Raw genomic sequence first — 15911 nt, 5'->3', positions numbered from 1 at the left:
GGTTTGTACAAACACACAAGTTCACAAGCTTGTTTGTGTGCAAAGGTATCTTTCTCAATCACACTTGATTTTCGAGGCAGGTTTTCTTACAGAGCCTGGGACTCAGCGGGACTGGCTAGGCTCTGGGGAGCAGGGGTAGCTACCTTCCAGCGCTGGGAGCGCAGGGGTGTGTGTTGAGCGTGAGTGGAAGGATCTGAACTTTAGGTCCTCGGGCTTATTTATACAACAAGCTTTTTACCCACAAAAGCTCAGCCTCAGCTTTTCTCTACACTAATCAGTGTGTCCCTACATTCTACAAGTAAAAAGCCCCTTCAAGAGAGTGGGGGGAAAATCCATAAAGCAATGTATAGTCAAGATAGAACATGCTATTAAAAACTAACACCACCACATACAGATGTAGTGGAAAACCTTACAAAAAGACACATCAGAAACATGTCTGGTTTGTCTGCCTGCTGAGAGTATTTTCAAGTATGGAGCAAGGGCAAGGAGAAGAAGAATCCTGCCTCCTAAAGCCAGGGGGAAAGAAAATCAACAACCCCGGAGCCTTCCCCACACCCAGGCAGAGTCCAGTCCAAAAGCTAAAGGATTTCTCAGAAGTCAGAGCTGTGTGCCTGCTGCTCACAGCAAGCAGCAGAAGGCAGAAAGGAGGGAAGCTGGCAGACCATGAGGACCATCAACATGTCAGGTCATCCTACCAGGACCTGCAAGGAAGTCGCCACACTATGAAGAGAGAAGAGACTGTGCAGGGTTGGGGGTGTTGATCCATGTTAGAGTGAGCCCCTCAAATATAAGAAGCCTTGGGTACATTCCACAGTGCTGTAGGGAGGGGGAAAATGAGGGGAAGAAGGAGGGAGGAAGGACAGGAGAGAGACAGAGGCCTAAGACCTCAAATGTCCCTATCCTCCCACCTGCCCAGGCTAAAGCTTGATGTCCACCTGCCTCGGCCTCCAGAGCGCAGGAGTTAAAGGTGAGTGCCACCTCTGGAAAGACTTCTTTCCACTTTGGGTGACAAAGGGCTTGTGTATTCTTCAGAGAAAAGTCTCCGTACCAACACACTGGGCTGAGTTGAGCAGCTTAGTTTTGACACCTGGAACTTTGGTGTCAGAGTTATCCCAGTGAGCACTCCTCAGAATGGCAAGATCCAATGTCTGCAGTATATGGTAAATAGCAGTGAACCACTCCAGTGCCCGGTACCTAGATACACAGGCAACCAGTGAGGGCTAGAGCCATTGTGCAGAAAACCACAAGCAAGAGGGCACAGGAAATTTGGCACAGATCAGTAAAAAGGCAGCAAACCCTTTGCATCTCATTTCTGGGCTCTCCCTGGGCTCGATCCCTTTCTGCTTCCTGCCCCTAGCCACTTCCTTCGCCATCAGCATCCAAGCAAAAACAGTACCTGTCCCAGGAGGTTGCAGCTACCCTTAGACCTCCCCTTCCCATTACCAGCAGGAAGCTGGAGTTAGTAACAGTCCAACCACACATTAAAGAGAAACTACCTCCAGGTCCATCCATTTGCCTAGGAATTTCATAAATTCATTCTTTTTAATAGCTGAGTAGTACTCCATTGTGTAAATGTACCACATTTTCTGTATCCATTCCTCTGTTGAGGGACATCTGGGTTGTTTCCAGAACTGGCTATTATAAATAAGGCTGCTATGAACATAGCAGAGCATGTGTACTTCTTACCGGTTGGAACATCTTCTGGATATATGCCCAGGAGAGGTATTGCGGGATCCTCCGGTAGTACTATGTCCAATTTTCTGAGGTAACCCAATCACAAAAGAACTCACATAATATGTACTCACTGATAAGTGGATATTAGCCCAGAAACTTAGAATACCCAAGATATAAGATACAATTTGCAAAACACATGAAACTCAAGAAGAAACTCAAGACACTTTGCCCCTTCTTAGAATTGGGAACAAAACACCCATGGAAGGAGTTACAAAGTTTGGAGCTGAGATGAAAGGATGGACTATCTAGAGACTGCCATATCCAGGGATCCATCCCATAATCAGCTTCCAAACTCTGACACCATTGCATACACTAGCAAGATTTTGCTGAAAGGACCCAGATATAGCTGTCTCTTATGAGGCTATTGTTGGGCCTAGCAAACACAGAAGTGAATGCTCACAGTCAGCTATTGGATGGATCACAGGGCCCCCAATGGAGGAGCTAGAGAAAGCACCCAAGGAGCTAAAGGGGTCTGCAACCCTATAAGTGGAACAACAATATAAACTAATCAGTACCCCCCAGAGCTCATGTCTCTAGCTGTATATGTATCAGAAGATGGCCTAGCCGGCCATCATTGGGAAGAGAGGCCCATTGGACTTGCAAACTTTATATGCCTCAGTACAGGGGAACGCCAGGGCCAAAAAGTGGGAGTGGGTGGGTAGGGGAGTGGGTGGGTAGGGGAGGGTATGGGGGACTTTTGGGATAGCATTGGAAATGTAAATGAAGAAAATACCTAATTAAAAATAATAATAATAGTAATAATAAAAGAGAAACTACCAAAGCCTCAGGTTACATCAAATTATCATTGAGATTTGTACTCTAACACTTTACTGGGTAAACATAACCTTTGTGATGGATATTTTAGCTAAAACAGAACCAAAATAATCAAATTAATTGATATAATGTACTTATAATGGTGACTGAAAAAAGACAATATCCACAAGAACAAAATTAAAAACACTTTAATCATTTAAATAGAACCAACTTCAGTAACATACATATACATACAGTAAATTCACACAGTGTAATTGAACAGTATATTTAAATACATCAAATTCTTAAGAATTCCCCAAATGTACTTGGTGTCATGGATGTGAGAAGGTCACTTTGAAACACTACAGACGAGACTGAGACAGATGAGGCTCCCCCTACACAGATGCTAATGAGAACACAGCCTGGAGATGTCAGGCATTTGTTAAGAACACTTCTAGAGAATGACCCAACAGGGTCGTTTAGAAGGGATACAAGTGACCAACCCCCCAGAAAGATGAAGGTATATCTAACAATGTCTTTGGTCCTCTAAGTCAAGTCACACTGGTTTTGTTTACTTTAAAATACCAAGCACAGGTTACGTACTTAGCATTCTACCTAGAAATGTCTAAATAGCAGAGCAGGCTAACATTGCTATCAGTTAGATTTCAAAGGAAACTCAAAATCAACCTGACTCTAAATATAGAAAGTGCTAGGAAAAAGTAGAAGTGAAAAAAATTAATAATAAAATTAAAAACCAGCTCTTGTCTTATCATAAGCTGTTGAGTGTCTAAGTGGTAGATAAGACCACAGGAATTCATTTAAAGAGCACTGTCAGCCAGAGGGAGAACTCTTCATTGTAACAGCTATGATTGTGTTTGTGCAGGGGAGCAACAATGCTGTGATTTAACTTGGCCCTCACTGCCCCAGTGGAGGACATGGTAACTGGTCCGTAGCCACACTTCTCGGACAGCTACACCTCTGGATACACTTGTACTGAAGACAAGGCACACACCAACAAGAAAAGAACTAGACCAAAGTCCTCTGGGCACCAACAGCCACAGCATGGCCTGTCCAGAGCAGTGGGCACAGTTCCCTGGCCTCCCTCATCATCCTATGCTTTCTGCAGTTCTGAGGAGCTGGGAACCCACAGAGCTGACTGAGCGGCCGTTCCAAAAGATCCTGGAAATAATTGCAAAAAATACCTCATATGAGTTTCTGAAAATTCTTTGAAGCATCTCCTTGGAATAGACAAAGTAAACTCCCAAGGACTTCTTACAGGAAATCAGCCATGTGCCGAGTCAGCACTTATAAACTTGAGAAGTAATGGCTGTCCGAAAGGATGACAGAAGTACCTGCTCTCCAAATGGTGTGATATTCTCACCAAGGCACAGAGTCAACCCTCTAAATCCACGTAGCTGACATGAAAATAAACTTAAGGAGACAACTGCAGAAAGGGATTCTCCCTTCTCAAAATTTCAAAATATAGAAGGTAAAAATTTTGTCTTTTTAACTCACAGCAAAATTAAAGGCAGATATCCTACCACCTTCCCTCAGAGACTAGTGCTATAGCTGGACAGTTAATAAATATAAGGAAGAAAATGTCCCTGGTAGCTTCACATGCATGATCAAAACAGACAGGTGTCTGTGGGCCTCTGAACTCAGAGGGCAATGCTCTCTGAACCCCTCACCATCTCCAGCACTCCAACGTTAGACTATGCCCACTGGAGGCAGCAAACAGCATAGTGGCCATGGCTCCTTGAATGCCCAGTGCCCTCTGCTAATGAGTCAGTGATTATGTCAACCAAATGCATGAGTTCCCCTCCCTCCCAGCATTCCTGGGGGCTCTGAATGGCAGTAGTCGCTGTGGATAGCCTATACTCCTGGCAGTTCACTTTAACATTGCCACTAAGACGGTGGCGAGAAGAAAGCGGAAGCTCACCCTTAGTTGATCACCTTTATTTGACGTATCTATATAAATAATTATTAAATACAATTCATGATGAGAAGTAAAGTCCACAAGTGTACCAACTGAAACTGGAATGTACGACTGAGACAGATACCACCCGCAGCAGTGGGGTCTGCAAACCCGGGCTTGCGCACGGAAGCTCAGCTCCTGATAAGTGTGAGGAACTCCTCCCGAGTCTTGGGGTCTTCCCGGAACACGCCCAGCATGGTGCTAGTGACAGTCTTGCTGTTCATTTTCTGCACGCCTCGCATTACCATGCACATGTGTCTATAAGAAAATGAGCTGGTTTAAAAAGCAGACAGGAGTAGATACAACACTTATTTCAGTTAAATAAAACTCAGGGCAAAAAAATTGGTCTCAGTTCAGTTATCCAGAGTATCAAAACATCCCCTCTTAGGAAAACATTAAAGTTTCTCTTGAATCATTTTATCTCATTCAGCTTTTATTCCTATTCGTGGTTGAGTCCTTGATACATCCAAATCTGGAGAGGAAAACAGAATTTTCTTCCTGGGTGAAGGAGCACATATGTTCTTTTTTTTTTTCTTCCAACTTTGAAGCAGTCTTTATTAAATATCTAATACTGCCCAACAGATGGGCTTTTTAGTCAGGACAACTCCTTGAAATTTCCCAGCTGAGTGGCTGAATGTAGTTCTGAATTAAAAGAACTTCAGAGGGCTTGTTCCACCCTCAGGACTGTGGTATGATGGCACTGTACCAAAGAGGGTGTCCAGAGAGATGCTCACGGACATCGATCATGCCAGCAAATGCAGGGGAAAGTGGTCAGTGAGTCTAAGCAACATGGCGAAGACAGACAGCATACCAAGGCCAAAGCTTGGGGACCTCCATAGCATGGGCGAGGACGTCCTATACAACGTGTATAATTCTCATAACTCAGTCTAAGTGTGTCTGGAGACCATTACATGAGGTGAAGGCAGACACAGAAAGACAAACACCACACACTGTCACTCCAGTGTGGGATCCAAAAGAGTTGGTCACGTGGAACTGCACAGGGCTTCTGAGCACTGAGCGGGATAGATGGGTTTTGCATTACAGCTAAACGCAGTGAGAAGTCCTGGGTGCGTGAGGATGGCAACACTGTTGCAAGGAAGCACCTGAATGTTTTCATGCCTAGAGAAATGGCACTCTGAGGACTAAGCCACTCTTTACTCTGGTTTAAACGCTGCCCTCTATGCTATCAAGACACGGCCTCATAAACACAATCAGCAGTGTGTTCCCTAAAACCTCAGTTAGCAATGACATTGAAAACTAGAAAATATCTGTTCTCCTTATAAACAGTCTTCAGCTGCCCTTAGTACCAGGTCTTACTTTTTTCTATTTAACAAATGTGTGTTCATGAAAAAGCTAAGGAAACAGGGGAGACACCAAAACTACTGCTGACCGCAAACAAACGTCAGCAGTGATACTTAAGACTCTAAGAGCTCTCACAAGAGGGAAAAAAGAAAAAGCTAGGGGCTGGAGTGGTTACCAGAACATCAACTGACCTGAATTTGGTTCCCATTTTGGGAGGCTCACAATTCTCTGTAACTCTCCCTTTGACCTCCACAAACACAGATACGCATGCACAGGATCCAAATAAGATTAAAATCAGAACAAAAATCTTTTCTATCCCTGGCTCCTGGGTCAGCAGCGTTACTTGGTCCTAGAGAAGCTGAGCGGCACTAGAGGCAGAGGTTGGTGTTGATGCTGTGTTGGACATTATCAAAGACAGGTTTGGACTTACGTCGCTTCGATCACTACTCCAACGCCAGCAGGCTGCAAGGCTTCTGTGATGGCCACCGCAATCTGTTTGGTGAGGCGCTCTTGAACTGAGGGTGTGACAAAGAGGTAGGTTGAAAGGCCAGACACAAGAAGATGGAACATTGCTTTGTGTGTGTGTGTTTCTATTTTGCTGATTTCATTTCTTTTTTTTTTTAATTTTTTTTAATTAGGTATTTTCCTCATTTACATTTCCAATGCTATCTCAAAGTCCCCCATACCCTCCACTCCCACTCCCCTACCCACCCACTCCCACTTTTTGGCCCTGGCATTCCCCTATACTGAGGCATATAAAGTTTGCATGACAAATGGGCCTCTCTTTCCACTGATGGCCGACTAGGCCATCTTCTGCTACATATGCAGCTAGAGACACGAGCTCTGGGGGGTACTGGTTAGTTCATATTGTTGTTCTACCTATAGGGTTGCAGATCCCTTTAGTTCCTTGGGTACTTTCTCTAGATCCTCCATTGGGGGCCCTGTGATCCATCCAATAGCTGACTGTGAGCATCCACTTCTGTGTTTGCTAGGCCCCAGCATTGTCTCACAAGAGACAGCTATATCAGGGTCCTTTCAGCAAAATCTTGCTAGTGTATGCAATGGTGTCAGCATTTGGCGGCTGATTATGGGATGGATCCTCAGATATGGTAGTCTCTAGATGGTCCTTCCTTTTGTCTCAGATCCAAACTTTGTCTCTGTAACTCCTTCCATGGGTGTTTTGTTCCCAATTCTAAGAAGGGGCAAAGTGTCCATACTTTGGTCTTCGTTCTTCTTGAGTTTCATGTGCTTTGTATCTTATATCTTGGGTATTCTAAGTTTCTGAGCTAATATCTACTTATCAGTGAGTACATATCATGTGAGTTTTTTTGTGATTGGGTTACCTCACTCAGGATGATGCCCTCCAGGTCAATCTATTTGCCTAGGAATTTCATAAATTCATTCTTTTTAATAGCTGAGTAGTACTCCATTGTGTAAATGTACCACATTTTCTGTATCCATTCCTCTGTTGAGGGGCATCTGGGTGGAACATTGCTTTTTTCAATACATGCAAACATGTCCTCAGAATCATGCCAATGCCAGGAAACTGACAAAATCCAAATGCCTCCCAGAGCAGAGGTTGGCTGGAGGATTAGTTCACACAATGGAACTTGAAACAGCCACGTGGTTAGGGGTGTGAGGTATGGAAGTTGTTTAAGGTGTGTTGAACAGGAAACGGGACAGGCTGTGTGTACATATGAGCCTGCTTTTGTTTCGATGTAAAGGGTCTGGTTTGAAAATGTCCATACATGCGTAGACACGGGAGGAGCCTGAAAGCACGGCGGGGCTTCCTCTACAGGTTTAAAACACACGTTTCTGGGCCCTCCCTCGGAAGGCTCGATTTCTGCATCACATTTATTAATTTGTAATAGGGGAAATGTTTTCTGTTGATAAAGCTTGTACTTACCTTGTAGTCGTCTACTGTAGATTTCTACAATCCTAGAAAAAAAGAAATGTTTTGGTTAGTCACGTGTTTAATAAAATGAATTCAGCAAAGCCTCGTGAGACAGTGAGCTTGTAGCTGGAAAGGTGGGTGTGTGGCCAGGGGAGATGGCCTTTGGAAGCATTCAAGCAGAGAGCACCTGCCACACCTCAGCTCTGTTCCCATGCCCCTAAAGAGAAACTGGGAGAACTAATGGGCCCCGAGTGTAGAGCTCACTTAGGGCAAACATAACTACAGGGGAGTAACAAATCTTGACGCCCCCCAGTCATCAATTCAAGCTGAGTCTCGGGCCCTCTAATTAATCATATTGTTTTATCAGAGCTTAAGGTTCGAGTTAAAAATAAAAAGGCTATTTGTTAATTAATAGTAGGTCAACTACTGAACCAGCTAAATCTATTAGAGTAATCAGATTAGAGAAGATTAGATTTCTTCAGGCCTTTCTTCACGAAGGGTTTATATAAGTATTTCACAGGATTAATGCTCTCCCAAATACGAGGCTCCTGGCCTTGCAGTGAAACCTGCCAGGTGGTAGTATGTATGGACAGCCTGTGTGGGGGCAGCAATTGGCATGACAGAATATTTCCTTGAAACATTACTGTCTGCTCACGTTTTGGACTCCATTAAGAGTCACTTCTTCTATGAGACAGTTTAGAACATACACACACCTATACACACCTCTGGCAAAGTGCTCCATCTTAGCTAACATGCACCTATCAGTGGCATAAGCGTCATCACACTGACCACCCAATCTGGAGACCCCCATGACACGAGTCACTCTATGTCTTGGGTTCAGTGGTTATAAAATGTAGATTTTTTGCTCCTAGAGAAATGGCGACTCCGAGGAATAAACCACAGGTTCCATCTAAACACTGCCATCTACACCGTGTTAAGCCACAGCAGCAGCAGTAGTAGTAACCCTAAATAAGACAAAACACTGGTACCAAAGAATGGACCATTGCTGTGACAGACATGACCATGTTTGGGCTGGAGAGGCCGTCAAGCCTAATAGGCTGTGGTGAGAAGTGTAAAGACATCGCTGAGAACAATGCAGACAACAGAAGCCAGGTTTGTGAGTGAATCCATAGCTAGTTATCGGGGCCTTCATGTGATATTTTGAATTAAGAATCTATTGTGTCTGGTAAGCTGGAGTTGAAGAATCAGCTGTGATTAACAAAAGACCAACGCCACTGAAGTAAAGCCCTCACTCTGCTGGGAAAATCCAAACAAGTCAGCGAGAGCTGAAGAACTATCTGTGACTAAGAGACCAGTGTCATGAAGGGGAAATGTTTTGAGTTATTTCCTCAGGGTCAGCACACAGAGCTATAATGCAGAGGGGCCCAAGGTTGCATCTCATGCTGACAGCTGAGCTTAGTGACATGAAAGGGTCACAGAAGTAGCAGAGGCTCTGTACTGTGAGAGGCCAGAAGAGGCCTTTGGTGAAGGAGCAACCTCAGTTGCAGCAGAAGGCCCAGGATTGAAAGGGTCATGGAGAGAAGTTGATATCTGGCAGCCTGTGGCAGTGTCAGAGTCTTGATAAAAGATCCCAGGAGGCTACCAATGAAAGTGTGACTCAGCTGCACAGACACCCCCACATTTTGGAAATGCCAGTGCCACAGGATGACCACCAAGGACAGTAGCTGTGGCGTGAAGCCACCTGGGCCTGTTAGACTGACTGTGTGCTATGGGTAGAAAGTCAGGGGGTGGAACTGCTCAGACCCCTGGAGCCAAGATAGGAGTCCCAGACACCTGACACTGAACTTTGGCTCTGAGTGTAACTGTACCCTGCTTGTGCCCTGGTTCTTGCCCTCTTAAAGTAAAGGATTTCCTTGTTTTTAATGTACTCTTAAAAAAAAAAAAAAAAAAAAAAAAAAACAGGAGCCCACAATTGAGAGATGTTGGTTCAAAGAGAAGTTGGATTTTTGTTTTTTTTTTTTTTTTTTTGGTTTTTCGAGACAGGGTTTCTCTGTGTAGTCCTGGCTGTCCTGGAACTCACTCTGTAGACCAGGCTGGCCTCGAACTCAGAAATCCGCCTGCCTCTGCCTCCCAAGGGCTGGGATTAAAGGCGTGCGCCACCACGCCCGGCGAGAAGTTGGATTTTTGAAGAAAACTTGGACGAAATGTTTAGAAACTGTGGGACTGAGCCAACTCCCCATCCCCACCCACCGCACTGACCACTTAAGGCCGACTGAAAGCTGCACGGGTGGTATTCACTCTGCCAGGGCTTTGAGAACACATACCTGTGTGCGCTTCTTCCTGCAAGATACCCAAGGATCTTGTCCGTGCCCTGACTTGCCATGTGGACAGACTATGGCTAGGTGCTAGGTCCTGTGTATTCTCAGTGCAGTTGCTTATACCTCCCCACAGCACGGCACGGCCGCCCCCACACAGGACCAGGAGGTCATCACAGCCTTCCTCAGTGCACCTCCATGGCAGTGGTTGTTGACTTTGTGTAAAGCACTAGGAGTGAGCCTCACTGGGTCTGAAAATAGCATTGCAACTAACATGTTTCTGTAACAATCAGAACTTGTGCCACTGTTATTTGTCAATGAGCTGAGTCTGTAACTTACCTAGTCTTAGCAGGCTATGTTATCAGGAGCAGGTGACTCCTGATAACACTTTACCCAGGCAACTTTTCGGGTTCTTCTATGAATCATGTCTCTTGGTTGGTGAGACAGTCTCTCTACGTATCCCTGGCTCCCTTAGAACTCACTAAGTAGACCAGGCTGGCCTTGAACTCAGAGATCCTTGTGCCTGAGTGCGGGGAGTGAAGGTGTGCACCACCACGCCTGGCTCTTCTATGAATGCAATACATCACAAATGGGTGATTTCTTTGGCGAGTCAACAAGGGATACTCATGGAACTGGGCAGCGCTGAGCACCCCACGGCAACATTAACCATTCCGTTTCCCCTATGTTCACAGGCAGCTTTCCTGGCTTCCCATGTACTGCATCCTCGCCTCAGCTATGAAAACTGAGTCATACATTTGCTGGATGTAATGCCTGACCCCTGCAAAGCCAGTGCTCAGGATGCTGAGGCAAGAGGACTGCCGTGAGTTCTAGACTAGCTCTCAAAAAGAACAAAGATTCATTGAGGTTTTTAAGGTTATCTTTTTGATACACATACTTTTATCTCTAAATATTAGAATGGATCCCTCAGTCAGTTAGACCTCCAGCAATCTCTGATTCAATATTTCAATGATTAGACTTCAATTTCTACTCTCTGGAGTCTTCTCCATTACTCCAAAGAACCTGAACTTTGTCTTAAAAGCTATGGACAGTCACAAAAGGGGCAGCACAATGAAGTCTGCACTTGAGAAAGAACATTCCAGCAGCAGATTCAAGGACCCTTAGATCAGAACAGAGGAATACACAACCCAGGGGTTGGGGGGGATGGGGGGGGAACGGAAGCTCAGCTGTGGGAGGGGGCAGTGAGAAGAGGAAGGAGAAAGCACTTGTCAGCCAGAAGGGGAGCTGTGTGAGGCAAGACAGATGAAAAGCATGGATGTGCGTGAGCAGTCGTGCCTGCTTAAAGAGCCTTGGAAATCCATGATAAAAAGGCAAACAACAGGATCTTCAGCCATTAAGGAAATCTAAATCAAAACTACACGGTGGAGTTTAAAACTTGGAGCAGGGGCCAATACAGTCACCTCTTTGGTGGAGAACAAGAAGGCTCAGCTGGTGGTGATTGCCCATGAGAGACCCCACTGAGCTGGTGGTTTTCCTGTCTGTCCTGTGTCGAAAGATGGGGGAAGATGGGGGTGCCCTACTGCATCATTAAGGGAAAGGCCAGGCTGGGGCACCTGGTCCACAGGAAGACGTGCACCACAGTTGCCTTCACACAGGTTAACTCGGAAGACAAGGGTGCTCTGGCTAAGCTGGTGGAAGCTACCTCGTCCCGTTCCCCCTTCAAGAGGAGGCTGCTGTTTCCTTCTCTCTGACCATTGCAGTAGCTGACCTGGAAAGTCCTTCCAATCCAAGGTAACTCAATACCTAGGAACTACAATTCCAAGATTTAATTATATTCATTCAATTGTTCTAAGGCAAGACAACATACAGCTTTTTGGTCTGAGTTTACTCTAGACTTCCACTAGAATCAAATGAAATCACGTCTGGTGTCTTCCTGTGACTCGAAGCTTTCCTGCTTGATATTTGACTTCACTGGAATGGAAAGGTCATGCATTAAAGGTGAGCAGACAAGAAACTGCACACACAAGATTAAAATGAACAGTGAGGTTTCGCGAAGACATGGCTTTCTTTATTACCCCTTGATCTCTAAGCATTCTTATTTCTTAAAAGAAACGGGCGGTTGAACACTCAATGCCTTGGTTTGGTGTTCCATTTTATTCTTAAATTTTAATCCTATTAGCACAATGGCAAATCCTCATGCTAACAATCAGTTTCTTTGTAATGCTTCACAGAAGATTTAACTATTTAAGGTCTTTTCACCAGGAAAGGACATAACCAAGATTGTCCTCCTGTGCCTCTGAGTCGTTTATTTCATGGCTCCACTGGGTCACTCGAGAAGTCATCTCTCATACTGCCAATCATGCAGAGGTCTTCAAGGTCTTCAGAGGCCTGGGGGTATGGCTCATCGGTAGAGCCACTCACTTGCCTAGATTAAATGAGGCCCTGGACTTGAGCTGAGCACCAAAGAGAAGAAAGTAAAAAGACCATACCTAAGCTTACAGTGCTCTGTGACACTTTTTAGTATGGAAGCCATCACCAACTCAGTCTTCCCTGTATAGACTGTCTATTACAGATTCAGCAATGCCAGGATCCCCGTGATAAAGGCAGAATTAACATCCTTGGTGGAAAAGAGAATACCAGAAAACTGCACCTCTGACTGTGCTTGTACAATACGCATACTGATGATACTGTCATTCACAGTTGATGTAAAATCAACTGTTCTCACTGTTATTTGGGAGTAAGTAACTGGGGGAAGACTGCTTTTACTTTTTTGTTGCTGTGCTAAACACCATGACCATGACAACTCATAAAGGGAAGGGTTTATCTGGACTTACGGGTCCATCACCATCACGGTGGGGAGACCCGGCAGCAGGCAGGCACAGAAGCTGGAACAGCAAGCTGAGAGCTCACATCTTGAACCACAAGCAGAGAGGGCAAACTAGGAATGGCACAAGGCTTCAAAACCTCAAAGCCCACCCCCATAAACACACTTCCTCCAGCAAGGCCACGCCTCCTGACTCCCCAAACAGTACCACCAACTGGGGACCAAGTATTCAAATCTGTGAGCCAATGGGAAATTCTCATTTAAACCACCACAGGTTTATACAGATTCCAAGAAAGAAATGAACAAGATGAGGGCTACCATTTAGGACTATGGCAAATCTCACTATAACACAAAGCCACAGAGCAGTCAGTCACAGAAACACGTTTGTTCCAGTGCGACTGAGGTCACTGTAACCTCAGGCAAGTGAAGCAAACTTAGTTTTAAATGCAATGACTGTAGTTCTTTATCTACCCCTCCATTTGGTTCTTAATTCATAACACACACACACATTCATATGCATGGACAAATGAGCATACACACAGCTCGAACACAGCACACCTACCTACACAGGATTCACTAACTCCATAAAAACAAATTAAAACACATAAGGACATTTAGGCCACCATCGTGTGGGGCCTAGCAGAGATCTATAAATAAAACTTCACACTGACTTCCAGTTAAACACAAATTGCCATACATATACAACACATCACCTCTTCTTCCTAAAATCCCAAGTAAAGGTGGTAGGAAATTATTTTTCTTTTAAATTGTGTTATTTTTTTAGTCAGGGTCTCTCTTCATAACCCTGGCTATGCTGCAGCTCACTATGCAGATCAGGCTGGCCTTGAACTCAGATCTGCCTGCCTCTTTTTCCTGATTAAAGGTTTGCCACTATGCTCAGCTTGAAAATAAAAAAATTTTTTTTTTTAATTCATGAACATGCAGGAAAAAGAGCAGAGGAGGAGAACAGGCCAAGTAAAGGGAGGTGTAGCCTTGTAGCCACAGAGTCAATGACCTAGACATGGATGGACTTGCCTGCCGGACTGAGAAACACACAGCACAGGTGTAGAGGAAAGCAGGAAGCCAGAGCCTCACACGAAGGCTGATCAAAAGTTTAAAACCTTGTATCTCACATGCTAACAGGGTCCCAAGTGGCTTGGCTCCCCTTACTGTGTGACCTCCAAGAGTCCTGGTAAAGACAGCAGAACACCCTAACAGCTTGGAAACAGAATACAATGGAAAGGCCTGCGACCAGTGTAAGTGCTATAAAAAACTCCAGAAGAAAGCTACAGAGTGGAGATGTAGATGCTCCATCCAGGTCATTCATCCCTAAGTATGGCCACTGTGAAAATGAGGAACATGGAGAAGACATATAAATACAAAGAGGGTAGGAACCCTCAGTTATCTGACACCAGACAGAAGCACTGTGTACCTAAGGAACATGGGAGAGCCTTCAGTGGTTGTGATTGCTTCCTATGAATCATACTAGAGAGAAACCCTGTGTGTAAGCAACAGGAAAACCCTTCATGGTTCTTTCAATCACATGAACCACAGGGTTCACAGGGGATAGAAATCCTATGATGTGTATGAGTGACTTTCCAATACATAATTGAGTGTGCGGTGGAGAGAAACCTTATTGTACAGCAATGTGTGAAATCCTTCGCTTTCTTTCTGTCCCCTGGTAACCATGAATGTACTCACAGAGGAGAGAAAACTTATCTATTGTCAGTAATGTTGGGAAACACTGACCGATCCAGCCGTATTTGAAAACGGGAAGGATTCACACTGGAAAGAAGGCCCAGCCAAGGATAGATGAAGGCTGCAGAGTACCCCCTTCCTAGCACCCATGAGAAAATACAATAGAGAGACTCACTAACGTGAAGTATGCAGTCTCTAGTTGTTTCTGTTCAACTGCTGGGCAAGACACTTGGCAAAATACCTAGAGGAGTGAGACAAGCCAATGCCTCTACTTGTGTGCACTTCACTGGGAATCAGTGTAGGCTTTGGAGGCATGTGATAGCTTCAGAAAAGCAGGCCTTACTGTGAGTCTTGGGATCTGTTTTTTTCCTACATGACTTAAATGTACTTCCTGCTATGCTCTGGGTACTATTCTCCATATATGCAAATACTCTTTACTCTCTGTCTCCCCAAATAGAAAGATAGTGCAGCTAGACTCATGTGTGTTTCCTCTCCGATCCCTCACTGCTAACTAACCTCCTCTTAAGATCCAGGGCTGGACTAGGGGTGACAGATATTTTCCAGTTGGGGAAAACTCTACAGAGAAAGCTGTGAGCTCATACAACAGTCATGGGTTTGGGGGAAGAGAGGAACAGGCAGTGAGGGAGAAGAAGGCAGAGACAATGTTAGGGCTGCCTATGCAAGAACAGATTTCACTTCTAAGCTGGATGCAGAAGGTAGACACTTTATAAAGTCTAAGACATTTTCTATTACATTTTTGGTGCATTGGTGTTTTGTCTGCATGCATCTGTGTGAGTGTCAGATCCTGGAGTTAGAGACAGTTGTGAGCTGCCATGTGGGTGCTAGGAATTGAACCCTGGTACTCTCCGGAAGAGCAGTCAGTGCTTTTAACCACTGAGTCATCGCTCCAGCCTGGAAGAAATCTTGAGTGTCTTGGCAAATAGGAACAATTCTAGAGGCCTCATACTTACCTGGCAAGTTTACTGAGACCAAGGACTTGCTTGTTAGGAAGATAGCCAATATGGACCTTCAGGGAAGAGAGAGAGATTACCAGCTAAATGAAAACACAGAAAGCACTTCATAACAACACAAACAGATACAGGAAGACCATAGCATACACACAGGTCAAGCTTATCACAGTGACAATGTGATAAACCTATGAAGCAATTCCATACATACTTTCAAATTATGTGAAGAAACTTCTTAAGAACAAACTTGTTACTGAAATGACAAATTAAAAGTAAACTTGTTATGTTTCTTAGTAAAATTCTTGATTCAAATCTGAAAGCCTGTCGAGAAAAACTATACTCAATAAGGAAAAAATGGGCACGTAACATCACGGACAGTATAGTCAGGGAGACTCCTTTAAATGGCAGGAACTGTACATACAAATGATGTCATTCCTTGTCATTCCATGGAGCAGGCCCAGGCGTGCTGGAGGATTGACTAACTCAGCTTCCACCCAAGCCTAGATGCAGGGCCCTGAGCTAGCCCACC

General features: G+C 44.7%; 1 protein-coding gene across 1 annotated transcript in view; it reads right to left on the bottom strand.

The window, feature by feature from the left end:
- Positions 1 to 2680: 2680 nt before the first annotated feature.
- The window catches only part of Gch1 (GTP cyclohydrolase 1), a 36168-nt gene continuing 22937 nt past the window's right edge, over positions 2681 to 15911 (bottom strand). Inside the window, exons 3-6 of the mRNA XM_021182170.2 lie at positions 15386 to 15441; positions 7671 to 7702; positions 6195 to 6279; positions 2681 to 4720 (exon numbers count right to left, since the gene is read on the bottom strand). Of these exons, the coding sequence (XP_021037829.1) occupies positions 4594 to 4720; positions 6195 to 6279; positions 7671 to 7702; positions 15386 to 15441 (300 nt within the window). The 3' untranslated portion in view covers positions 2681 to 4593. The remainder of the gene's footprint in view (positions 4721 to 6194; positions 6280 to 7670; positions 7703 to 15385; positions 15442 to 15911) is intronic.

Source organism: Mus caroli, unplaced genomic scaffold (assembly GCF_978045245.1).
Source record: "Mus caroli unplaced genomic scaffold, Mus_caroli_1 scaffold_12, whole genome shotgun sequence".
Taxonomy (NCBI): domain Eukaryota; kingdom Metazoa; phylum Chordata; class Mammalia; order Rodentia; family Muridae; genus Mus; species Mus caroli.
Note: the sequence above shows the minus strand (reverse complement) of the source record. Positions and strands in the feature narration are given on the sequence as shown.